At 39.8% G+C, this 26,673-nt stretch overlaps 1 protein-coding gene across 2 annotated transcripts in view; it reads left to right on the top strand.

Annotated features, from left to right (window-relative positions):
• The window catches only part of LOC148425129 (SH3 and multiple ankyrin repeat domains protein 2-like), a 211,225-nt gene that overhangs the window by 84,356 nt on the left and 100,196 nt on the right, over nt 1-26,673 (top strand). Inside the window, exons 1-2 of one of the 2 annotated variants that reach the window (XM_088412772.1) lie at nt 8,796-8,908; nt 18,540-18,954. In XM_088412772.1, the coding sequence (XP_088268898.1) occupies nt 8,875-8,908; nt 18,540-18,954 (449 nt within the window). In that variant the 5' untranslated portion in view covers nt 8,796-8,874. Of the gene's footprint in view, nt 1-8,795; nt 8,909-18,539; nt 18,955-26,673 lie in introns of those variants that run through there. The other variant, XM_088412771.1, reaches the window with a different exon arrangement.

Genomic DNA, 26,673 nt, shown 5'->3' with positions numbered 1-26,673 from the left:
CAAGAGGTCAGGGATTTCAAGGATTTAGATGGAAACGTACTAACTGATGCCAGTAGTGTGACAGGAAATTGGAAAGAGTACTTTGAAGAATTGATAAATGAGGAAAATGAGAGAGAACGAAGAGCAGAAGAGGTGACTGTGATGGAACAGGAAGGAGCAAAGATGGTGTAGTAAGGGTGACGTGAGAAGGGCACTGAATTGTCACGTCCCAGCTCATTCATTGTGCTTGGTCTTAGGCAGAGCTCTCCAGCGGCAACGAGGGGGCGGGGCTGATGGCCACGCACCTGTGGCTTGTTCCCATCAAGGGCTTTTTAAGGCCAGCAGCTACAGGAGAGCACTGCCGGGTTATACCTTTGCCAAGCTCATCTTCAGCACACTGAAGCCCCAGCATTCCCATTCTGTGTTTACCCAGCCTCGTGCGCATCCTTGGTTTGTACTTTGTTATTCTAGTATATTCACTTTCACGTGTTTTTTGTTGTACTTTGTTTCAGTCGCTCTCCTGTGGTCCCCGCTCCCTCGATTACCACGTGCCCCCGTTTTGGACTCTTGCTTCAGACACGTTTTGTCTTGCTTTGTTTTGCTCGGGAATCGACCACCGGAGGCTACGCGGGGACAACCGCCGGAGACATGGTGGAGGCGGTTGTGGGAGGTTGGACAGAGGGGACTGGTCAGAGACAGAGGTGATTTAAGGGAACTGACCTGGGATGGGAGTGGATGTTGGAAGCCGACATAGAGCTTGGAAGCCGGCCGCGGAACGCCTTAAAGGTTGGCCGCTGGGCGACAGTTGCAGGCTTGGACGTCGGACGCAGACTGGTGACTGGCTGGGAGAACTGAGGCAGACGGGTGACTGGCTGGGAGGACTGAGGCAGACGGGTGGGGTTCACAGAGGTCGGGCGCCGACTGGCGGGGTTCACAAAGGTCAGGCGCCGACTGCCGGGGGTCACAGAGATCTCGCGCCGAGTGGCGGGGTTCACAGAGGTCGAGTGCCGACTCGCGGCAGTCACGGAGGTCGGGCGCCGACTGGCCCGGGTCACAGAGGTTGTTCGCCAACTAGTAGGGATCACAGAGCTCGGGCGCCGACTCGCAGGATTCACAAAGGTCGGGCACCGACTCGCGGAGGTCTCAGAGGTCGGGTTCCGACTTCTGACTCGTGTTCATATTGTCCATATTCAACCTGCCGTCTGCGGCTGCTATACTCTTCTTTGCTGTAATTATTTTTGTAATTAGTAATAACAGAAAGTAAACATTTTGCCTTTTCTCCTCTGATCTTGCTGTGTTTTTGCCGAATTTGAGCAAAAAAATAAACACCATTATCATTTGAGTTCTCGTTTGTACCACGTAAAATATTACTATGGTTTTTTTTAGTGGAATGCATTACACTTCCGCGTTAAAGAAAAAAAAGTAATGCATACAGTAATTACATTACCTTTCTATTGCATTACTCCCAACACTGAAGAAGGTACTGTATATGTGAAAAAAAAAAATTGAGGTCAAAGACACATCAATTGAGACAGTGGAAACCATTGCACAATATTTCACTGGCAAAAAAAAAAAAAAAAATCTGTGTGGCATGCATTGCACTTCCGCGTTACAGAAAAAGTAATGTATTACCTTAAACAAATTACTTTTCTAATGCGTTACTCCCAACACTGAATAAGCGCAATGTGATAAGATTAAATTAATTGAGGTCAAAGTCACATCAAAGAAGACAGTGGAACAAAACCATTGCGCAATATCTCACTGAAACACTGGCAAAAAAAAAAAATGTTTTTCTAAAAAATGTATTGCATTTACTGGTGATAACCGCAACACAAATTTTAGAGAGTGTCCACATGATGATGGAGCATTTATTGTGTTTTCAAGTTTGAAGAGTATCCCGCACAACAAACCCACCGCACATTGAATAATTGTGTTCATCATGGGGTCGACACAATAGAAATATCATGTTGAAACTCTAACACAACTTCCATATTGACACTGTAGACACGGAGAACCAGAAGGATGCTTTCTCACAGCGAGACAAAGTGGCTGACATGGTTCCCAGGCCTTGAGACGATGATATAGATGTTTCCAGCTTTGAAGGCATTCTTTTTGTCTCAGACAAAGCCACCTTTTTGAAAATGACTTCAGTGAGGTCTACCTCTGGCACATGTGCTCACTCATATCTGTGTTACACACCCACATTCGAGAAATGGAAAAGGAGAACCTCTCCTTTACGGACGTTAAGTAAAAACTGAACAGCATCCTAACCATTCTTCTTGAATGCTGAAGCGGCAACTTTTTGTCCTTATAGTTAAGGGACTACTAGCACAAAAACGCAGAGATGCACTTGGTAAGAGCTGTGACCAGTTCTGTTCTGATGTGCAAGGCCTAGAGAGTTTTCCTTGTTTTTCACTGCAGACAAGTCTATAACAATCTCCAAGATGGGTCGCTAAAATGCTGACGGCATAATAGGCTACTGACTTTTTCAGTTGGGAAAAAAAGTAATAATTAAGAAATGTACAGTCAGTGTATGTGTTGAAGATTGTATTGCGGCTTTCTATACAGTTTTAAGCCTGTCTAAGAATGATGGACAGATGGGTATATAGACCATCCTCTGCCACTGTGCGATAATCCAACAGGGAGCTGTATCGACCACACTTCTAAATACACTCCAAATACACACTCACGTGCAATGTGTCTGATACAAACCCATACAAACACACGCACACAATTTTTTTCTTGGACCTCTATTGTCAGAGTTTCTAGTGTGTTATATTGTACACACTAAACCGCAAATGACCCTGTTTAGATTGATGTATTGTGTATGTGACTGAATTGACAGAAAATGACTTCCTTCCTTCAGTAAAACAAACAATTTTGCTTGCACACAGAAAGGTTTTTACACATCCATGAGCAAAATTTGTTGATGTTACTTTTCTTCGAAAGGAACCATTTTGACAAGCATTTAGCCACCATTTACCATTTTAAATCCCTTTGCGTTAGATCAAATGTGATCTATGTCAGTTCCCTGTGGGAGAGATAGAGAAAAAGTCACACTTTCCAGAGTTAGAAGTTAAAAATTAAAAAATTAAAATTAAACTTGTCGTGGCTTAAGTGCTTCAAATGAACAGTTGGTGAATTCAGGTTTTAAATGTAACTATTGTCCGTTTTTTTCTCGCGTTTACCATGTACCTCCTTTACACACTGAATAAGAGGTATAACGGTTCACAGAACTCAGGGTTTTGGTACATACCGTATTTCTCAGAGGACAAGTCAACCTTGCATAAGTCAACCCCCACTCTTTTACTGCAATTTGGGTGAATTTTACAAAAACGCAAATATAAATCTACCCCTGACTTTATTGGTTTTATAGATTGTGGCTGTCGAATGAAAACACATGGTGTATGTTATTAAAATGACAAAATTACGGCACTTTTAGAGGCATTTCTACATCGGATTACAAGTAACGTACTGTTGCGGTTATGAGGGGGCAGAAACGGGACAAGACTGCAAGGTAACAAGTAGAACTTTCAATGTTTTACTTTTTGACACATCTGAGTATTAATCTAAAAGCCCTAAAAGTCATCATCACTATTTAAAATCTCCTCCTATTTCAGTGTATGGATATAACTCCTCGTCTTCTGTTTAAACGTCCTCGTTCCTCTTCCGCGGGTATTCGTCTTCGGACCCATCCGATTTGTTTGAAATGGACGTCTTAAGAAATGATTTGCTTATCTTCTTATTTAGGAGAAAATTCAAGCCACCTTTTCCTTTTCAAATTTCATAGCCTTGTTATTGACATCAAATAGGCAATTTGGCGCTTGATTAAAATGGATGTTTGCCATGTTCTGCACAAACACTCCAAAACGGACGCATACTATATATAATTAGAGGTATATTTAATGAGTTTTAACCCTGTACATGACATGATGTGACTTTTTCACCGTTTAATGAATGTTATTTAAACACAGATCTGTGGAGAAAGTTGTTCTGGTTTTGAGTTTTGTGGTTTTAGGTCAACCTCCTCAATATGGGGGGTGAAAATCAGGGAAAAAAACAACTTGTAATCGGAGCGATACGGTGCCTCTGTTTCGGGGTCACGCTTCAATACGGGTTTGGTATCCATCTCAATGTTATTATTTTTGTCACTCTGTGGGGTTTTTTTAGGCATCAGAAATATCACTTTCAATATGATTCTGGAAAGGATTAGATTTTGCATCGCACCCATCAAATTTTAAAAATAGAAAATACTCAAATTGCAGTTTCTGAGTAAATTTATTTGTCATTGAGACATCTAAAAAGGAACTGAGACAAAAATATTTTAATTTAATTTTTATAATTCCAAATGCAATTTTTGTCTCGTTCCAATGCTCTAATGACCTAACCCTGGTACAATCAATCATCTATCTATCTATCTATCTATCTATCTATCTATCTATCTATCTATCTATCTATCTATCTATCTATCCATCTATCCATCTATCCATCTATCCATCTATCTATCTATCTGACGGTTGTTTCATCTGTCTATAAGCAATAAAATGATATAAAAAGAGCAGTCTAACAAAGCAGTTAGCATTAGCGCTAAATCACTTTTATTATGATCGGTATTATACACTGCTCTGCCCCACTAAAAATTAGATAGAGAGTTGTCAGTGCTTGTGAATCAATTAGACATGTGAGCCAAACTGGAACAGTGGAACAGAACAATTTTACAAAAGTCTTGTGTGTGTGAATGTGTGTGTGTGTTTGTGTGCATGTGTGAATGAGTTGTACGTGCCCACTTGAACTAGTTGATAGACAGGAGGGGCAAGAAGGAGCACGCATGTCTGTTAATGACATATATTAACAAACTTGTTTAGACATATATAAACAAACTTACAAATGACCATTTATCAAATCTGAATAAATCTTTTCCAAAATCGTTTGCAAACTGTCTCATCAAATGTAATGTTACACACTTGTTCTTTTGCTTTTTATTTGTATTTTGTAACTGTTTGGTTGGCAAACTGAATTAGGCGGATTTCTGCACTTGGTTTGAAGTGAAGATAACGTAATGAGCTCACGCATTTGTCGTTTGACTGAACTGTGACGCACGAACCGAGACGATTCAGGAGGAAATACATACACTGTCACACACCGTTTAAGCTCCTTTAAAGAATGTATAGTTTATGTTACCATTGTTGACATTCTTTTTCAGTGATTCAAAGTTAGTTTAAATAGGTAGTTAAAATGAACCGATTTGCGGTTTGAATTTGAGAGGTTTCTTTGAAAACAGTGAAAAACGAAGAAAAATCTATTCCTTATTTTAAATACTTTTTCCTTGCTCAAGTGCTCTTTTCGCTTGGTCTCAGCTGCCATGACTGGGATATAGTTGTAGTTATAGTTTCTGTCTTCATTAAAAAGAATAAAGAAGGAATAAATTAAATGATTTTGTGTTTTAAAGATTGATTAATTGACTGACTGATTGATTGTTTTAACCAATATATTATGCATACATAAAAATAGGAACGAAATTACCAATAAAACAATAACAATATGCAAATTCCAGGGCAGTCATATTATCAGTCTTTCTGAATAAAGATTTGTTTAGATGTGCATATTATTAAAATGATGACACACTCTAATCTATTCATGTAATCTAATGTTCCTTCTTTTTCTCTCGAGTCCATGTTATTTTTGGCTGCATGAGGAGGAGAAAATCATGTTGGTAAAATAATCACATTTTATTCACTCTGATGCCAACCTGTTCTTTTTTCAGTCAGCATAATGGGCTTAAACCTACTTAATTTGGACATCAGAGTAGCTTCATCAGCTATATGAAATATTTTTCATGTGAAAATCTTGTCGGTGCATCTATACGATAGTCTCGTACTCAAATTTCGTAGTTGGTTAGAAGTGCCTGGTATGAAACACAGTTCTATTAATCAGAAGTGGGTACCATGTCCCCTGTTTATTTTGTGGTTAATGGTAACCAAGAACCCCTTGGCCGTCACCCATGGCAAACAATTCCTAGGTAAGGGACCAGACTAAGCACTGCCCAAAGACCCTTAATGAAGAAAAACAATATTTGATTGTTTTCCCTTGCCCGGACCTGGGTCAATGGGGCCTCCCTCTGGATCCTGGCCTGGCGGTGGATCTCGCTGGCAAGCGCCTGGTTTGCTGGGCCTGCACCCATGGGACTCGGCCTGGCTCAGCCCGAAGCAGTAACATGGGTCCCCCTTCCCATGGGCTAACTGCCTGTGAGAGGGGCCATAAGGGGTGGGTACAGAGTGAGCTGGGCGGCGGCCAAAGGCGGGAATCTCGGTCTGATCCCCGGCTGCAGAAGCTAACTCTTGGGACATTTATTTTTAGCGTTTCCATTTATTGTCATTTTAGTTTTGACTTGTTTTTGTGGTTTTATTTGTTTTGTTTTTTTATGTTTGAGTTAGTTGCAACTGAACTTTCATTTATGCGGCAAATAAAATGCTGTGAACACACATGGAGGTTGCATGATCACATCAGTGCAGAATTTCATAGTTTATGATGACACATTCATGCGGCCATCTGGTGAGTCTGAGGTGAGGTCACTTGGATTTGTTGTCACCTTTACGGAGGTTTTTGAGCCAAGAAAGACAGCATATTGAAGACGACTCAAGATGGGTTGTCATCATGAAGTCATTTGTGGCACAATTGGAACAACAAGGCACCAAGTCCAGCTGCATGTCATCATAATGTACAGTTGGTGTATGCTGATGTTCATGTGTAGCTTTAATGATACATATATGAAGCCACCCCCCTCTGAGTTGCTTAGCAACACCAAGGATTTGTTTCACACAGAAGCTGCTCACCAATCCACTGCTTGTTCACACAGTTTTTCTACATCTTCTGCGTTTCTATCAAGTATTACCCTATTTGAACGCAAAATATATTAAAAATACTGCCAGGTCCATAAATATTAGCACACCAACACCATTCTCTTCTTTTTAGCTCTATAACATCAACATAATAAAAAAAAAGTTCTTCATTCTACATGAAAAAAAGAGACTTTATTAAACTAAAGCAATAATTTACTCAACTAACATAATCCTGATGATTAAACTAATAGTTGAGATGCTGCAAATAGTGGTTTCTACAAATGTATTGTGTTGTAATTACAGCATGCATACATATACAGTATATATATATATATATATATATATATATATATATATATATATATATATATATATATATATATATATATATATATATATATAATTTATTTATCTTATGTGTGTGTGTGTGTGTGGTTCAATAGTCATGGATTATGAATAATTTTGGTCATCTAACAGAGATAGTTGCCATGTTGAGTTCCATTCATCCATCTTCCATAGCCACTTATCCACACTAGGGTCACTGGCTTGCTGGTGCCGATCCCAACTGTCTATTGGCAGTCAGTGGGGGGGGTCATGTTAAGTCGGATGTTTATTTATTTATTTATCATGATGATAAGTGGCTTGGATAATGGATGGATGTGAAAATATGTTTTTAAATAAAAATCGATCTATTTGCTGTGAGTGAAAAATGACTGTGCAATTTAAGACACATTCTCTTCCATTAAACAGAGAGTGAATTATAAATTAGTCTATGCCAACATCACTGATAAAGAAGTAAAAAACGAGAAGCCACTGACATTGAACTAGGCGCTGTTGCCAGCAGCTTGCTTTAAAATCTAAATTAGTCGTATTACAAGTTCATTAAATTGTTATATCTCACGGATAATGACCACCCTGCTTAACATAAAATGACATTTGGTTTTCTCTGGAAGTGTGTTTTAATTGTGATATTGAAGAACAGTTTGTTTTCATTAATAATAAAATAAAGACAACAATCTTTTGACTACCTAATTTCACTTGTTTTTAGTAAAAAGAAAAAATGAACTGAAACTCAAACTCTTCCTAGACTTAACAAGAATACCTCTTTAATAACAACAAAATACATCTTTAATAGTATCCAAAATAAACGTATGTTACAAATGTAACTCCTAATGTTGTAATTTCATAACTCATCATTTACTGTATGTGGAAACATTTATGATTAGTTAAAAAAAAAGTGATGCAGAATATATATATATATATATATATATATATATATATATATATATATATATATATATATATATATATATATATATATATATATAAACACATACATACATACATACATACTATATACACATATGTGTCAAATTAATTTTTAGCATGGGTTATAGTTAGTGTATAGTTGGGGTTATAGGCTGCCATGCCTGTTATAATTACGGACAATGTTGAATGCAGCGCCTCCTGCTGTCTGTAATGAAAAAAACGGTCCAAATCTTACACATTGTCCCTTTAAAAGTGGAGCCTATCCCGTTTTCGGGCAGGATGGTGCACATTTCACCGGATTAGGTATTCAATTATTGAACAAAATTTGCGGATGGGGGGTGTGTCATTCGGAGGTCGTTACTGGGGACTTTTATCATCCTCTGCCTCCACTCATTGTCCTTTATAACATTTGCATTGTAATGTATTCATACTATAGAAGCGGTTAGGTCAATTGTGATTTTCCACTTGCACTCCGCGTCTGTGCAGCCAGTTTAATTGAAGAACAGTCGTAAAATGTATCGTGTGCTTTTTTTTTGTATTGTGTCGTATGGGAGGTGTGTAAGAGGCGGGGCAATTTAATTCGTGCTTGTGGAGTGCGTGTGGTGAAAGCGGCTGTGCAGATTCTACAAGCAGGCGCTTGCATTAGTGGAAGCGGGATGTCGGGTACTGCCCGCGGATCTTCTGCGCATTTTCGTGCCCAATGGTTCTGAGAGGGCAACCGGACCAGAGGTAATAGGAAAGTACCGAGACGCGCTCGAACTACGAGTTGAGCAGCCAAGGAATCACAATGAAATCGATCATCAATGCCTTAAAAAAGGAAGGTAGGACGCTTTTTGTTTTTGTACCAAAAAAGGATGTTTTACCATCGAAAAGTTTACTTCGGTCAAGTAAACTGTGTCGTTCAAGATACTTGTTCTTTATTCATTTTTATAATGTAGGTAGGTCGCTGACTATTTAGGTTACAATGCTTGGAAAATCCACTAATTGACTTTTTCCTTACCCCTTCGACGAGACATTGGAGCAGTTTTTGGGTCACCCTAAAGCGATAGGAATTTGGACTCCCAAGTAAAACTCACACATCTTGGTACAATTATGTTTTCAACACTGAAGTGGCAGGCATTAAAAGGCTAATCTCTTAGCAGGATTGGGATTTTTTTGCATCGTTACCAACCACTGTAGGATAACTCTTAAACATGAAGGTCAAACTTGTACTGTATTGTATTTGTCCATGGGTGTGTATGTTTGGGAATACATGTCCTGCAACTAATTCGAGGATGTATGTCACGCCTCCCCACAGGCAGGTGGTGGATAGGCTCCAGCTCATCAGTGCTGGCTCCATGTCCAAAGACTTGCAGTTTAAATAGCAAGATCACCTTTTTTTTCATAGTCTTTTGAGGCTGTTTGATCCAAGTGATTTTTTTTTTTTTTTAACGGAAATATCTTCGTTTTATTTCAGGTTTTGAGTGGGAATGTAATTGCCATGTAGCATACATTAATTGTTAGTTGGAGTTTGCATGTTCTTGGAATGAATGGATGAATGAATGGGTGGATGATGCCTTTCAAAACAGACTTCTCTGGAAAGGTAGCTGTCATACCATTACAATTCAACCTGTGCAGATATACAAATTAGACATATTGTACACAATGTGACATATTGTAAACAATGTTGAGCATAAAGACAAAACTCCTAAGACTACAATAGGAGAGATAATATGATGCTACTATTAAAACTTTATTAGGAGACATTTTAACATTCGTCGTCAATTGAGCACGAACAAAAGTTAACAAAATTAATACCTCAGTCGTATTCCTTGTGTAATGCGTCAATCTTAAAAAAGAAAGCCAAAGTAAAAGCAAAATAATTGATATGAATTGCACTGAGGTCAAGTCTCCCAAAATTTTCAGAAATCTTGCACGATGTTCTGATAACCAACATGTTGTGTGAGACAGCAGTCTTTGTGTGATTTAGATTTTTTTCTAAATTGAACAACCTATAGGGCAGTGGTTCTCAAAGTGGTGTCCACGAAACCCGTAGGCTGCATCTAATTAACATTTTGTATTAATAGTAATATCATTAGTAATTAAGTTATATGATTAATTTAATTTGCGCAGTTAGTGTACATTTAGTAAGATATCAATTTTGCATATGGGATTTAACTGAGTTACGTTTGGTATATTTTCTTTACAGTTAACTTTATTAATGAGCTGTACTACTGACACAAATAAATTAAAGAAGAGTTACACTCATTTGCTGTTCGCTGTCTGTCCACCCAGATAGAAGCCATTATAACATCCAGGAAGGACAGAACACTGGATTTTATGTATATATATATATATATATATATATATATATATATATATATATATATATATATATATATATATATATATATATATGTGTGTGTGTGTGTGTGTGTGTGTGTGTGTGTGTTAGATTGTGAAAGTATTTATGACTACAATAAAGCTATTCATGAAACCAGTTTCATCCATCCATCCGTCCGTCCATTTTCTATAGCCGCTTATCCCCACAGGGGTCGCAGGCTTGCTGGCGCCTATCTCAGCTGGCTTCGGGCAGTAGGTGGGGGACACCCTGAACTGGTTGCCAGCCAATCGCAGGGGACACAGAGACGATCGAACCAATCACGTGCCCAATCACACCTAAGGTCGATTTAGTATGTCCAATTCACCTGCCATGCATGTTTTTGGGGAGTGGGAGGAAGCCGGAGTGCCCGGAGAGGACCCACCGAGGCTCGGGGAGAACATGCAAACTCCACACAGGAAGGCCGGAGCCAGGTGGATTGTGAGGCGGATATGCTATTCACTGTGCGCTACCGAGCCGCAACCAGTTTCATATATTTTTAAAAATTTAATTGTTTTGTGTCTGCAATTGCGAAATCAGCAAAGCTAAAGTGGCATTTTAAAGTGGCATGCTGTTTTTGACTAAATAATTGGCAGCAACCTTTTTGACCCAGTTTGTTCTAAGGAGGCGTGCAATTTGCATTTTTTATTTTCAAAACTTCAGTATAGCTGAAAAGTAACAAAGGTACCTTTTGTCCAATTGAATATGTTACTACCTTTTGTCCAATTGAATATATTGCTGAATAAAAAAGGCACTTGCTGGAAATCAGATCAGAGTATACCCTGCTTACTGCCCAAAGACATCTGGGATAGACTCCAGCATGCCAGTGACCCTCATAATGATACAAGGTTAGGATCATGGATGTATTATCTTAGCATCTAAATTAGTACATGTTGAAATTTTTTTAGTTTTATTGATTGTTCGCTTACAGCCACTGCTTATGACTGAAATGAATTGGTGTTTTATTGGTTTCATAACTTAGTAGATAAATTCCATTCGTACTGTATTTTGCTTTTTTTTTCCCACAAAATGCCTTACCGGACAGGTGCAAAATGCAAGTAGTAGGAGTTGTAAAATTAACACAACAAATGCGGACATCAGTGTGCTGTAAAGAGGACAGCAGGACAGCAAAAGTTGATAGAACTCCCACAGACTGTAGGAGACAAAGCAATTAGATGGTTACCAAATCCTAAAGAAGTATAACCTGTATTAATATAAAGATGGTTCAGAGTATTAAGACCCCTTCTGAAGCAGTTGTAATGGGTTCTGATTGTATCTGGCTTGGGCGGCTCGGTGGCGCAGTGAAGAGCACGTCTACCTCACATTTCAAAGGTCACGGTTCAAATCCACCTGTCTCCGGCCTTTCTGTGTGGGGTTTGCATGTTCTCCCTGAGCCCGCGTGGGCTCTCTCCGGGCACTCCGGCTTCCTCTCACTCCCCAAAAAACATGCATGGCAGGTGAATTGGACATACTAAATTGTCCTTAGGTGTGATCTTGCGCGTGATTGGTCGTCCGCCTCTGTGTGCCCGGTATATACCAGTTCAGGGTGTACCCCACCTACTGCCTGAAGCCAGCTGAGATGCGAGCCTGCGACCCATGTGGGGATAAGCGACTATAGAAAATGGATGAATGGATGTTTCTGGCTTCATCTGGCTTTTTGTGGCTTATGTACAGTATGCAATTGTTGCACTACAAATAACTGTGCATGATACTCCTCGGAAGGAGACAATTTCCACAGTATTTGACAACAATTGTCAAAAAAATCCCAATATGGCTAACTGATGTGAAAATCATAGCAAAATAAGTTTTTTCCATTTTTGTTTTTCAAGGACCAGATCAGCACTATGGTTGAATAGGATGGCACCTCTCAAGCAACGTGTCCTAGTTTTTGTACTTTGGGCTACCATGGGACTTGGCCGACCTCCCTTCTTCAAGCCAGATTCTTATAGACTGCACTACAAGTTCTCTCAATACGCTTGTGTGTGTCAGGTCACCCATTTTAAAACAGTATATGTTATGCTTTTTCACAAACTCTGGCTTAAGTCATGCCTCCTTGGGCGGCGTATTTCAGTGGTAGAGCGGTCGTCTCCAAGCTGAGAGACTGTGAGTTCAATCCTCTGACTATCAGGACCTTGTCGAAGTGTCCTTGGGCAAGACACTGAACACTTAATTGTTCCTGATGCTGCATTAGGTAAATGACTAGTTTGTGTAAAGTATCAAAGGTAGAAAAGCGCAATATAAGTGAAAGTCCATTCATAGTGCATTTACTTTCACTTTGTGTTCCTTATTCTGAATGTTGCTTTCACTCAGCATTACTACATTGATCACAGCTGTCTTCTGATGTTTATTAATCATGCTAGTCTGCTTGGCTATCACCAGCTTGTCAGTCTGAATCTGGAAGTTCCATATGACCTTCCATATGTTGTTCTCCATTACCTTTGGAAGTGTTTGCCATTTTTGTTTCTGGGGCCTCTAATCCATATTTGGTACAGATGTTCTGTTCTGGTACACTATTCCTGATACCTGCTCCATGTATGCTTGCTTGCAAGCATCTTGAACCCTGCTGTGAGATGCTGGGGCTTTTTTCCACAGTCTACACCTGGGATCCTGTCTAATTTGGTAGACCCTGGTGTCTATTGATCTTGTGATTAGGGCCAGTTCTTGTGCTCCCACAATTAACTCTTAGGAGCTGTCTTTCATTCCAACCTTTTCCAGCCTCTGGTAAGTTTTTTTTTTAATGTCAGCCACTTCTTCAGTTTGACTGTGGTATATGTCATACAGAGGCTTATCCTTCCATGACAGTCCATCTGGCTCCTTCTTCTTATGGCTTCTCTTGTCTGGTCCATTGGCTGAGCATGTTGTCCGTCGGGGCTATTATCTTGATGTATTCTTGAGACCTGTTGTATCCTCATGGATATTGCGAAGTGAAAAGAATGGTGCCGTGGACTAGTACTCCTGTACTAGTCCATGGCACCTCTCTTTTCGCTTTGTATACAGCCTCAGGATTCTTGGTTTGGGGTGGAGCTCTCCATGGATGGTAGAACATTCATGTTCTGATATTATTAAATTACATTTATTTTAGTGGCCAGGGAAATATGCCAGTAGCGTATCAAAGAAAACAGATCTGGAGAATTAGCAAAGTGCTAAGTAATATGCCCCAAAAATAAAATCTCAATTTTTTCACGGACACTCTTGGGCCAGCTCTCATAAAGAAAGACAACATCATGCGGCATCGACTTAAACTGCTCCGACCTGACTGGAAAAAAACGCCTTCCCTCCCTGTCAAACGCACCGCCAACAGCGCTCAGAGGTGGCGCCAAAAAACAAAGACGAAGACACAAGTCTCTAACTCTTAAACAGTTCCAAAATATTGCAATTTTTTTATGTGCACCATAGATTTTCTTGTGCGCTGAGTGTGCGAGTAGTGAGCAATTGCACAAGCTTAGAGGGAACATTGTAAAAGAGGATAAGGTTTTCAGTAATTATTGTTATTATTGCTAGTTATATTATTGTATTGTGCATTTAAATATAAATGCTGCACAATAAAAAGTCATTTGACCACTTCATAATGACCACTAGATATCCTCATTGAGCCTCTCATCTCAGCCATCATTAATCCCAGGATGCCCTATTTTGTCAGCAAGATAATTATTCATTAAAAACATGTTTAAAAAGCAAAATAACACCCAAAAAAATCTCTTCATACATAATCCTAAACATTACTTTTAACTTTTGGCCAGCGAGATTGTGTACAGAATTGAGTCATGGTTTTTTGCAACCAGAACTAAAAACGGCAGCGATAAACTATAATACATTTCTGGTAAATATTACAGCTGTGAATGCGAAGCAGTGTCTTAAACCTCCCGAGCCTCTGTGTACCTGCCCATCAGCTGATGTCCCCTATCAGCCTTGTTTCCCCTGCATGCAATAAAGCAATTGTTCAGCACTCTCCATGTGCTCTTGGATCACTTTGCGATTGTTTTAATTTGCAATAGAATAGAATTTCTTTATTACTGCTTTCGTCAAAAAAAGTGATAGAATGAAAAAATGAAAGAAAGGACTTTCCTGGCTGGAGTGTTCCTTTAAATTCAGGATATTTACTGAACATAAATGAATGAAATTAGTAACTGGACACGAGTTATAACATTCACAATATGCCAACTCATTAGATATTGATACCTGGTTCTGCTTTGGGAAAATGGTAATGTCTTAATGCTCCGTGCAACGGTTCTCTCAGTTAGAAAAACAGGGAACATGAACTTCACCACAGCAAACACCTGACAACATTTGCTGCCTGCGATTCTACTAATCATCTTATTATCGTGCGCTCCTCATCGAAATGGCTTCAGGCACTCTTCCGCGTTTCCTGCATGCCTTGCTGCAGTTGCGAGGCGCGCCAGTGACGACTTGACAACTCACAGTGTAACGAATGGAAGTGTCCAAGGGGAAATCATGGCCTCTCTCCATTAATGGTTCAGTCTGACACCAAAGAACCAGCATCATAGATCGGTGGAATACAACTGCTCACTGTATTTCTTATGATCATACCAATGATGGCTAGAGAAAATGCAAAATGAGGTGTGCAGTCATAGAAATTGCTCAGTTAAATGTAGGTCTCTCTGTGTTGGGGGACAACGTTAATGTCCCCTATTGAAGGATTTGTTATGGACGTATCGATGGAGACTTCAACAAAATGGGTTTAATAAGATGCAAAGGGAATAGACAGGTCAATATATGGATCAGATGGATGTGCATGTACAGTTTACTTTCACTAGTATTCCAAGACAACTGCAACAATCAAAAATTAATTTTAAATTGATGTCAACAATAGCTGAGCCTTTAATGCAAAGCATACCAACTTTATGTATCACGGAGGGTTCTGATCATAGAGAATTTTCACAGATTTAGCACAGTGCTTTGAACTTGGCATGGACTTAGCTGAGACCGATCTGTTCAACATTACATGTATTCATTGTTTAAATGTGAAGATCATCACACTTAGAGGTACTGTACACTTACAAAAACACTTTTTCTCAAAAACTTTAAGATCTGGAAATAAAGCATTATAAATACTTTGTGGAGAAGCACTCAATTAGTGGACATTTATTTTCTTCAGTGCAGCATGTTTATTTATCAATGGCAGTTTCATTTTATTTCTTTTTGGCAAATGTATTTTCAATGGGGCAAGACATTCATTCAGTACTGCTAAGTGTTCATATTCCATTCAGTTTCTTGTTGATCCACTACCTTTAAAGTTTGTTTTATGTTTAACGTGTCTGCTAGGTTCGCAGGGGTCCACACAACAAACTTAAGTCATTTTAACAGTCACGCTCCTCTGGGTAACGTCTTCATGAGCCACATTTTCTGCATGGAGTACGTACTTGCTAAATTTTCTAACTTTAGACATTTCCGCATGGAAAAACATGGCGGACAACCAAGGGCTACTATTGGCGCAGGTTCATCAGCACGCACATTTGAATGATTCAGCTCAAAATTATCATTGTTTCAATACAAAAAAACTCTTGGAAAGAAATTTCTGACTTATGCCATTTTTGCTTTTCATTGCTCCCCGTAGTCAGGGAGAATATCAGAGTATAAAAGGCTGCAAAACATGTCAGCTGGATTGCACACGTCTCATTTCAACATGGAGGGGTCACGCATCAAGCATAAAATTAGCTTAATACATCGCTGATATCGAAAATCATTGATAAACAATGTCTAATTCACCGACACTGAAGCAAATCACAAAAATCAGATTTCTTGGAGCAAATAACACCTGTTGAAAGCTGGTGTCAAAGCGTTGCTCCTCAGTTGAACCTGTTGTATATATTACAAGGGAATCATAAATACAGTCCAGAAAGGGGCAGAGGAAAAAAATGACAATAAGTTGAGTAGGCAGTTTCAAACATAAACTGAGTGAAAGCGACTCTTTATAAATGTCATCTTTATGTAACGGTGTTCTTGGCACAAAGCAAGCATTTTTCTTCATCTTGTGTGACAATCAGAGGAGAAACACGTACAAACTGAAAGATTTTCGAATGAAAAAAAATATCTGCTTTCTGTTGGATTCTGTGTAATCACGGTGGACATGCGCTACCAAGGAAGAGACAGCAACATCACGTCTCATGCCAATGACGTGCTGCGTAGGCCCAATTCGTAGTAAAGACACCAAATAATATATGGATGTCACTGTATGTTGCTGTAGTATGTTTTCATTTTTCCTCAGCAGTGAGGTTTGCTTACTTGCTATCTTTACTCTCCTCGCAACACCTTTATATCACCATCACATTACATCCCTACCAACATCAATACACTGTCATTAAAAAAAATCCTACTCGATTAATGACGCCGAGAAACCTATCGTCAATTATCATTGGAAAATACAGCACGACGCTCCAGCATTAGGAGAGTTTTGTTCTAGGTGATATGGCAATCTTTTAGATGTCCCAGAAGGTCCACATTTGCATTGCTGAATTGACAATATGTCATGATCATTTCTGATGTTTGTTTTTGGATTTGATTTTTTTTTTTTACACAAGCTCAAAAGGTGTCCCCACTGCCTTTCATCTTGTCTGCACTGCATTATGTACATCTGCTGTGTTTACTTTTTCCAGCCTCTGATTGGTGTGTTTTCATGGAGATTTTTTTTGTTGGGCCTAGAAATCGACAGATGTGGCCATCTTACATTTTTTTGCTGGTCCATCAATTGTCGGTGCACCACACCTTTTTTGTCATTACACAGTACCATCTATTCAATGCTGCAGATTTCGCAGAAATGAATATGCAGATATGTTATGCATTGCATGAATTACAACATTTCCCTGCAGCAAAATAAAAGCCTTCCTGCTACATTTAGTTTTTGGCTCGAAGCCTTTTGTCAGTCCCACAATGCATAGCAAGAACTTTGCATCATGGGAGTCAGGCTAAGCTGCTCTATTAAGGCATTGAAAGGCTTGCAAATGTCATAGGTTGTCCACTACCGCCCCCCTGTGGTTTTGGGATCATAACAGAAAAGTTTCTATTGCACCTTGTTCGCAAGTTGCTGTTGAAAGGGTTAATTCAAGAATTGGGGAAAACGCACAGTAAAAAAAAAACATCTGTTTTTTTTTACATCCAAAATTGACAATATGTCCAGTTTTGAATGGCAGGAAATGAGCCCCACATCTAACATCTGCAGGATGTTCATCTCGACCTTCCGTTTGCAAGCATTGAGAAGTGACGGCTGGATGGCATCTTGGAAGTTGATGTGTTTTGACAATCTATACAATATTATAGCCTCCTAGTGATTTTTATGTGTGCTATTCTTTTGATATCACACATGAGAAACATCTAAAAGCCCGGGTATGGTCAAGATTTCCCCCAGGGGTTAAACATAGTTAAAATACATAATTGTCACTTCAATCAATCAAACAAGAACATAAGCTGTAAAGTAAAAGTTTGGTAAGCCTTGCGGCAGCAAACTACACTTGCAGTTTGTTATCAAGCCTGCTGGAGTACAAACGTGTGCGCAGTCCAGACTAAAAATGGCCTACTACTACAGTTCTAGGGTGGCACATTGGCAGAGTGGTGTTCGCCTTCACATAAAATTGATTGGTGACGAAAATGAAGACCTCTTGGACTCAGGCGTCTTGGTTGGAAAAAAAAATTCTATAGCTTCATACTGCTGATGTTACTCGGCTCGCTCATGAGTCAAGATGGCGAGTGCCCCTGTGGCTTTTTATTCTTCCTTTAAAGCCCTTCTATCTCGTCCTTTACTACTCGAATGACATGTTCTGGCAAATGTTCATTGGTCAAAAGAGTTCAGATGGTGAAGGGGCCCAGCAACCCCCAGCCCCCAAGGCAGACCCAAAAGGAATGCCCTTTGTTTCTGTTATCTGACTTAAAAGTCACACTGACAAATCTATTACAATAACACCTTAGCAAATACAGTTATGCATATATGACATACACATTACATATTACATATGATTTACATATTTACTACAGCTGTTTCTTAACATAAACTGGTACCCCTTTGTATTACTCAGTACCAAAGAAGTAGCTCTCGGTTTCAAAAAGGTGGGTGACATATTTCCTTCCCTACTCCCGTGCAGTGCCTTTTCGTGAGGCTCCAGCGTACTCCAAACGACGCCAAGGTCCATCCCCTGGCAACAACGGCGGGAACAGCCAATCCCCCGCATCCTTATCGGCTCCACGGGTCCTGCTACGCTCCAACAGTGACAACAACCTTACAGTCAGTCAGTACCAGCACCACGGTTCACCCAGCAACTGGGGACCCCATCTTCAGCAACACCCAACCAGGGCCCCTCAGCAGGGTCACTCCCAGCCTGGCTCCTCAGCTTTACATCGCAGTTTGTCACCTCAGCTGCTTCAGCAGATGCCCAGCGGCAGCCCCAATGGGAATGTGGTGGTTCGGACGATGGGAAGGGGATCGAGGAGCCGGTCACCCTCCCTCAGCCGGCTGGGGGAGGAGGCCAGAAGAGCTGTACCCTCGCAGCGCCAACCCAGGTGAGCCACTTCAATTCACTTCATATCATAAGATTATGACTTGTTCTAGACATTTTTGACAAGGCAAAGCAAATTCATTTACATTTTATGCACAACACATCTCAATGTGCTTCACGCAAGTTCTCAAAGCAATAACAAACGCAACAACTGAAGACTTTCTAGAGCATCTTTTCACTAGCCCGCTTGAAGTTCAATGTATGAATACATCGAGGTATCTCAAAAACTGACGGAGCAATTCACATTTTAAAAAGTTTTGGCTCATGTAACTTTCAATGATCCATACAAACCCATACCTTAGAAAATGGTATTGACCTGTTCAGTTCAATGAAATTTGCTATATATGTTCAAAAGGAAGTAGGAAGAAGTATAAAACTTATCTGGTCCTACTCATTGTATTCTATTATGGAGATATTAATATATTGTTTTACATCACAAAAACATTCATATCAATAAGCCAATGTAGTTCATTCATACAGTTGTATTTCTATATGACGATATATGCTTATATTGTATGTATATAAATATATATGTATGATGCATACACATATATACTAAATATACTGAATACTAACACAAACATACTGTATATCTTATTTTTCACATTTTTTTTCACAGTTCATTCATAATCTTTGTACTTTTCCAATACAATATTTTTAAAGCTCTTTTTGAACACAAATGTGCATGTTTTCAGTTTTGTTTCATAGCCATGCCATAAAGTGACACCTTTAACAGATACACGCATTTGCTTTATATTTTTTCTTATTTTCATTTTTTTTTTAAATCACCGGTAGCCCTTAAATCATAAGCACACCCTTTCCTAATTTCAAACAGCTTCTGGATATTGTTGCAAAGTTGGTTATTGAATGCTTTATACATTAATTGAGCTGTTTTAGCTTCAACTATATCATAAAATATGAGAGTATTTAATTTGATGTATGTGAATGTAGTGCAACTTATTAACAAACAAGCTCATTGAGAAGCAATAGCTAACCGCCCTTTTACGAGGTAGCGAGGCAAACTGCAGGAACAACACAGGCTTTAATAGTTTTCGATGTTAAAAAAAAAGCAAAGTACGCACGTCCCAGGTGTGCTTCCTCCGAGTGTCTACTTGAAGTGGCATGGATTGACTGTCGGATTTGCGTATCGATCTTGCGATAGTGTGAAGGAGATTGTTTACGTAGTCACCCTACAGTGACAGAGCATTTATCTCTTACTTCCTTGGGACTGGGTCCCAAATGAACCCAAACCATACATGATAGAGTTGTAAACCTTAAAAAGGGGTTCTCAAGACTACAAAGACAAGTATCATGGGTCACATTCACTTTGAGATCATGAATAGGCCTTTACAATTCTGCGGTCTTCCTTCTAAATACGACAGGTACAGTGTGTCATCAAGTCCTCTATTTTCCTTCACACCGGGACTCTCGTCAATCAAATGTGTTTACTAGCACACATCCGTTCAGAAAAAAAGCAAATACAAACAAGGTACATACTAAATAATGTGACAGAGTTATGAACGTTTTTGAGGACGCTGGCTGCTTGTGTGCACGCAGACTGCTACTGCTATAAAACAAAGACTTAACTTGCTAGCTGTCATAATATTGTGCAAGATTTCTGCAAATCTTGATCTGGCACATATATTTAGCAATACATATGTATCTATATATGTATGATTGCAGTTTGCTTAGATCTTTGTATGTACAGCTTGTGATTGACACTGTAAAATAAAACTTTGGTTGGACCCAAACAGAAACAGGACTCAAAGTAACAAAGGAATATACATTTTCAAAATTGAGGTACCCACATACACATGCATGAAAAATCGGTGTGTGTGTGTGTGTGTGTGTGTGGGGGGGGGGGGGGGGGGGGTTACTACTTATACTACTTTACTACTTATACTACTTAAGTGGTTTTTCACTTATCGCGTGTGAGTTCTGGGGGTTATCGTCATTGCATTTCACCCATGGTTAAAATTTTAAAATCGCAGAAACAGGATCAGAATGTTTTGCTAGACTTGAAGTCAAGATTTTTTTTCTAACTTGAGCCCCCCCAGGGAAAAGGGAAAAAGGCTTTGGTTTTGTCAGGTGCAATCAAATAAGATTTATTCATTTATTTATTAGTTTTCAGGCACTCTGATGCACGTGGTTGTTTTTTTCTGTTTTAGACTAAGCTGTAACCCGTATAAAAGCAGTACAAAAAAATTTTATATTGCTTTTTTTCTTTTGTTAATGTGAAAAAGGATACAAGATTAGATATGCTTATACATTTTTTATAGATAATAATCTTATTTATAGTCAGTTCGTTGAGTGGGGCCGGGGGTGGGGGGGCCAAACGTTTTCTCTTTCCTGTGGGTGGCTGGGCAAAATATAATTGAGAAGCACTGGGTTAGCCTAACCTTTGAAGTCATATATTTAATAAATGAAAGGTGAGAAGAGAACTCCCAACTGTGAGCTCATAGCTCGTCGGTGCTTCCTGACAACCTGCTTTACTCAACAATAAAGACGGCATGTCGTACGAGTATGAGTTTGTGTGTATCGACTCGCCACCTCCACCTGATTTGTTTGTGTCCATCTACAATCTGCGGCATGAGCGAGAGCATGTGATGGACAGAGGATTAAAGTGTGACGGGTGTTTATCTTGGAGCGATGTAACTGTCAATCCCGATTAAGACACATGCTCATTGCCCTCTTCCTCTGCCTCCTCCTCCTCCTCCTCCTCCTTGGCAGATGGACTCATTTGAAAGCACTGTGCAGAACCAACACTACCCACACTGTGCAAAGTCATAGAAGGGAGAGAGATATGCTGTATATTATAGAGAAGCTGTGAAAGTACAGCAGTAATATAAAGGCTGATGAGTAGGCTTTTGATGACGGCTGAATAAAAGAAAGGAGCGAAGAGTTTATGGTTATGGTGAAGCGGAAGGAGAGAAGGGGTAGAGAAACAGTTGTCTCACAAAACATCACTTACATGTCATTTGTCACTCTTCACCAAAACCTTCAGTGGTGTCGACAAAGTGATGTGGTTGTCGACAGAGGGGCAGCATGTCTCAACTAACAGATTCAAATCCAATCAAGTTGTACTTCATCTCTGCATTTTATTTTCCACTGTAGCAATTTTCACACACTGTTGAAATTCATTCATTCAAGACACCCTTGCTTTGCAGGACCACTGCAGAAATAAGCAGGCAGCTGGAATTTGATTCCGTCACAGTTTTCAGGGTTCATACATAGAGAAAATCTCAAGCTTTCGAATGGGGATTCAAAGTCTTTGTTTCAACACATATTAAGAGCCTGCTTGGATGTCTGGCAAGATTAATGATTATACCCATGATTCTTCACCTGGTGCCATCTTTCTGGCGTGTCCAAATAGTAGGAAGCTTCTGGAAATACACGACCATTCAAAAGCTTAGAAACACCCCTAAATTATTTGTTATTCATTATTTATTATTTTCCCGGATGGTAGATGAATGCTAGTGGTGCGCGTGCTTCACAGTTCAGAGGTCCCGAGTTCAATCCCAACTTGCCCCAGTCTTCCTATGTGGAGTTTGCATTTTCTCTCTGTGTCTGGGTGCGTGGGTCGGGTCCTCTTCGGGCACACCGGTCTCCTCCTACATTCCAAAAACATGCATGATAGGTGTCATGGACACACAAAATGTATTTATTGTTGAAATTCCGGTTTCTTCATCGATACTAAGAGCCAGAGGTGAGCACTTTGTCAGCGCTAATGGACCGTCCGTCAGTCTTTCGCCGACGAACGCCCGTTTTGCCGATGGACAGACGAATGACGGCAGTGCTATAAAACATTAAATTAAAAATGTCGGAATTGCAGTTTTCATCCATTGTTGTAGACCTTACGTCAGATGTCCGGCAGACCTCTGTCAACCCGCCACAACCATTTTTGCTTACTAAAATATAATTCATTTGAGTTGCATGTTTATCTGCTGTATTTCTGAATCCTTATAATACAAACTGCAATCAGAGTGCAGTCAATGTGTCAATAGTCATTTTACAGCACTTCCAAGCAGCGGCCAAATTTGCATTATTTCTCTGATTGGCTCTTAGCTAGGAAATGCAAGCTAGAAGTTTTTTAATTAATTAATTAGAAAACCTTTTTTGTACATTCAACCTCAGCGATTCTTTGTTTTACTTGTAGTGTATGTGACAGATGAAACTTAGACACATGTTAATGAAACCTTCATCTATAGTTGTAGGGCAGGCAGTTATAAATGAGAACCAACGTCCACCTTTTGAGTGTCATGTAAAACATGATAAAACCATCCAGTGGACATAATTGCTAATTACACTCTCGTCCCCTGCATTCTATCAGATGTGGGATAATAAACATGATGGTTTATTATAGCCTCGGGTTAAACCTTTTAGCTGGCTTTGTTTTCGCGATACAATTCTATTACTGTGTTGTGTTTCAATTGCAGTGTAACTGTAGAATCACAGACATGGTGTTAACTCCAAGTGTAAGTACAAAAACAGAAAAAATAATTAGAATGAGTGCAGACAGAAGTAGACCAGCGCTGGACGAATGACGGACCAGAAAAAAAAATATTGTTAAATGTCACACTCTAGTGGTGGCCAAAGGGTGGATAAAAATACATGACGCACCACCAATCAAAATTTCGTCTGGCTTGAAAAAAATGACGGACCGATGATGAAGGAAAGGTGGCAGGGTTCTGACGACTTACGAATCTTGGACCAGCAAAAAAATATATAAGTTGCCCACCTCTGCTAAGAACATCACTGAAGACTCAAAATTGTCCATACTAGGTGAATGGTTATGAACGTTATATAAATAAATAAAAATGGATAAGTAGATGGGCGGCACAGTGGCAGAAGAATTAGAATGTCCATCTCACAGTCCAGAGGTAGTGGGATTGCTTCTGGCGTTCTCCCCTTGCCCACGTGGGTCTTCCTCTGGTACTCTTTTTTTTTTTTTTTCCTCCCACAGTCCAAAAACATGCATGAGAGAGCGAAGAATCTTTTGAAATCAATATGCTGATTGTACCTCCTCGTGATCCAGCTTGGTCGGCTACAGCTTTAACTTTAGGTTGACATACGAGGGCCGTTAGCCTAAACCTTGTAGCAACCTCGTGGTTTGCCACCTGCTCTGCTACAAGAAACACTTTTTTTCTTGAACGCTACTGTAATATTCCTGTGCATGAACAAGGATGGACTTGCACATTGGTTCAATCTGCCTGCTTTTTTTATTGAAAATAATTTTGTAAAAACATCAGCTCACATGAGCAACTGTTAGCTGCAACAGGTACTGGCTGCTAACTGCCCTCTGCCCTCCAACTCATCCCGTTAAGGTAATTATTGTCAGTAAAATACGCCCGATATAAAAATCTGTTTGTCAAAATTTGGCTTATGTGGACCAACCTTCCTTGATTTGAATGATTTTATTAATTCAAACACCTAGTTTGAAGTTTTAGAATTCACAGGAATTTAATTTGGAAAAGCAAGACCTGATTTGTGTAAAAGTACTTTTCTAAACACCTGGAGTGATCCAGTCATACCCAGAACTTGTCCACTTCTGGATAACAGATTTTAAAATTGTTTGTTTATTTTATTTTATTTTAATTCAGGTGATTGGCTAAATTTGCAGAATTCGGAGGCCTCTTTCTTTGAAAAGCAGCACCGGCTCTGGATGAAAGTACCTGAGATGAATACCTGGAGGGCTACACATATCCCTATAGTTGTTCTGGTTGCAGGATAATGTGTTTAGATTTTTTAAAAATATTGAAATTAAGTGCATTTGCAGTCATTGTTGCAATAGGTGCTTTCATGTTGAAGGTGGCTGACGGCGCTCATTGGTTGTATGTTACCGTAATGCGCAGTAAGGGAATTGATGTGGAAGCTGGGTTGACTTCATTTTTATGAGCGTAAGCTAGCCTATGCGCAGTTAAATTGAGTGGAAGGGTGAGTTTTTTTGGCCATGGCATTTTGTGCAGTGCCAGCAACGTTTCTCTTGCTTGCTCGGAACAAGCGGCAAGTGAGAGAGAGAGAAAGAGACAAAATATACCTTACTCTCCCTTCATTGAGTTTTCTTTGCCTCGTTTGCTCTTGTTGTTCTGGTTTTTCCAAACTGCTCCTGTCTTTCTGAGTGCACAAGTGTGACATTTGTCGCTAGTTTGTTACGTGTGAGTTGGATGAATGCAAGCATGTCAAAGATCGGATATGTTATCGGAATTAGGACCACATACCCAAGTGGCCTGGGTCGCATTTGAAAAAATTCCATCTGTGTCATTCGCACTGCCATTAAAAGATCAGATACAGGTCAGATCAGTATATCTGAATTGGGTCACATCCGTCTGCAGTGCAAACCTAGCCTATGTGTGTTTTCTCCGGATATTCCCTTTAACTCACGCATTCCAAAAACATTCATGCTAAGTGTATTGGACCCTTGAAATTTTAGGTGTAATTGTGTATTTGAGTGGTTGTTTGTCTTTGTGTGCCCTGTGATTGGCTGGCAACCACTTCAGGGTATACTCAAGACAGCTGAAATAGACTTCAGCAATGGATTTGCAATGGACGGATGGATTGATGGCACTTCTTACTCACTTAACTTCCCATATAGACCGATGAATAAATAAAACATTCATGTACCTAGTACCATCACAAACACTAACAAGAATTCAATTCAATCAATCCAAAACGGGACAAGTCACAGTGTCAAGTGTCTTCAGTGTGTAGCGTAGTGCTGTCATCCCCTCCTATTAGCACTGATATCCACTGAAGTAAGCCATCATGGTGGGAGGAAACCGCAGAACCCAGAGAAAACTCCCATGGGCAGGTGGAGAACATGCAAACTCCATACAGGGAGCTCTGAACTGTGTGGTGGACGTGCTAACCAGCCTGCCATTGATAACTATATGAACATGAATAGAACGAAACTTCTCTGCTCACTCAATTCCTTTGCTTATTCACATTTGTGGTGTCTAAAGCCAGTTATCTGTGAATGTGCTTGTGTGTACCATTGTGAAGTAGTTTGTGAAAAAATAATGAAAGTAGACTTTCTAGACTTTTAGCAACACATGCTCTCCTCGGAGTTTGCATTTTCTCACTGACCCGCAAAGTTATGTTAACTCTACATCGTGGTCACCTGGTCAATTGCCGCAGTGTGGTGACATGACATCATGTAAACACTCTGTGAATACAATGTTCAGGGTTCAGTGACAGCTGAAATTAGCTCAATGAATCAGTGACATCAAGTCAAGTTTATTTGTATAGCCCTGAATTACCACAGTCTCAATGGGCTTCACAGGTGAAAAAGAAATCATACAGAATATCAAATACACAACAGCACCCGCTGAAAAAAAGGCCTAGAAAAGGAAAGAAAAACTCCAAAACCCATCTGGAAAAATGAGAAATCTTCACAAGGGACTGTAGGTGGGAGGCTAAAAGGGGGCTTCCCTTCCACACTCAACAGGTAGCACTAGAGTGCTGAAATAACAGATTGTGCCATATTAAGCAGTAAGTGTCCAGTGCAAAGATGTCTTGCCGGAAGGCGATCAGGTCAGATCGGACTCCTAATCTGGCCTAGTGGGTCCATCCTAAAAAAACCCACATCAGTCGATTGGCACAGCCCTGAATGACAGCATTGAATTCGTCTCTCACCATCTTGCCCCCTCTCCAAACTACGAGAAGGAGGCAGGGAGAAAAAAAAGAAAGCTGCATTCAGACAAACCTATGTACTAAAGGTTTGAGT

The sequence above is a fragment of the Hippichthys cyanospilos genome, chromosome 4 (assembly GCF_059441005.1).
Source record: "Hippichthys cyanospilos isolate Australia breed blue-spotted pipefish chromosome 4, RoL_Hcya_1.0, whole genome shotgun sequence".
Taxonomy (NCBI): domain Eukaryota; kingdom Metazoa; phylum Chordata; class Actinopteri; order Syngnathiformes; family Syngnathidae; genus Hippichthys; species Hippichthys cyanospilos.
This window is presented reverse-complemented; position numbering and strand designations above follow the sequence as displayed.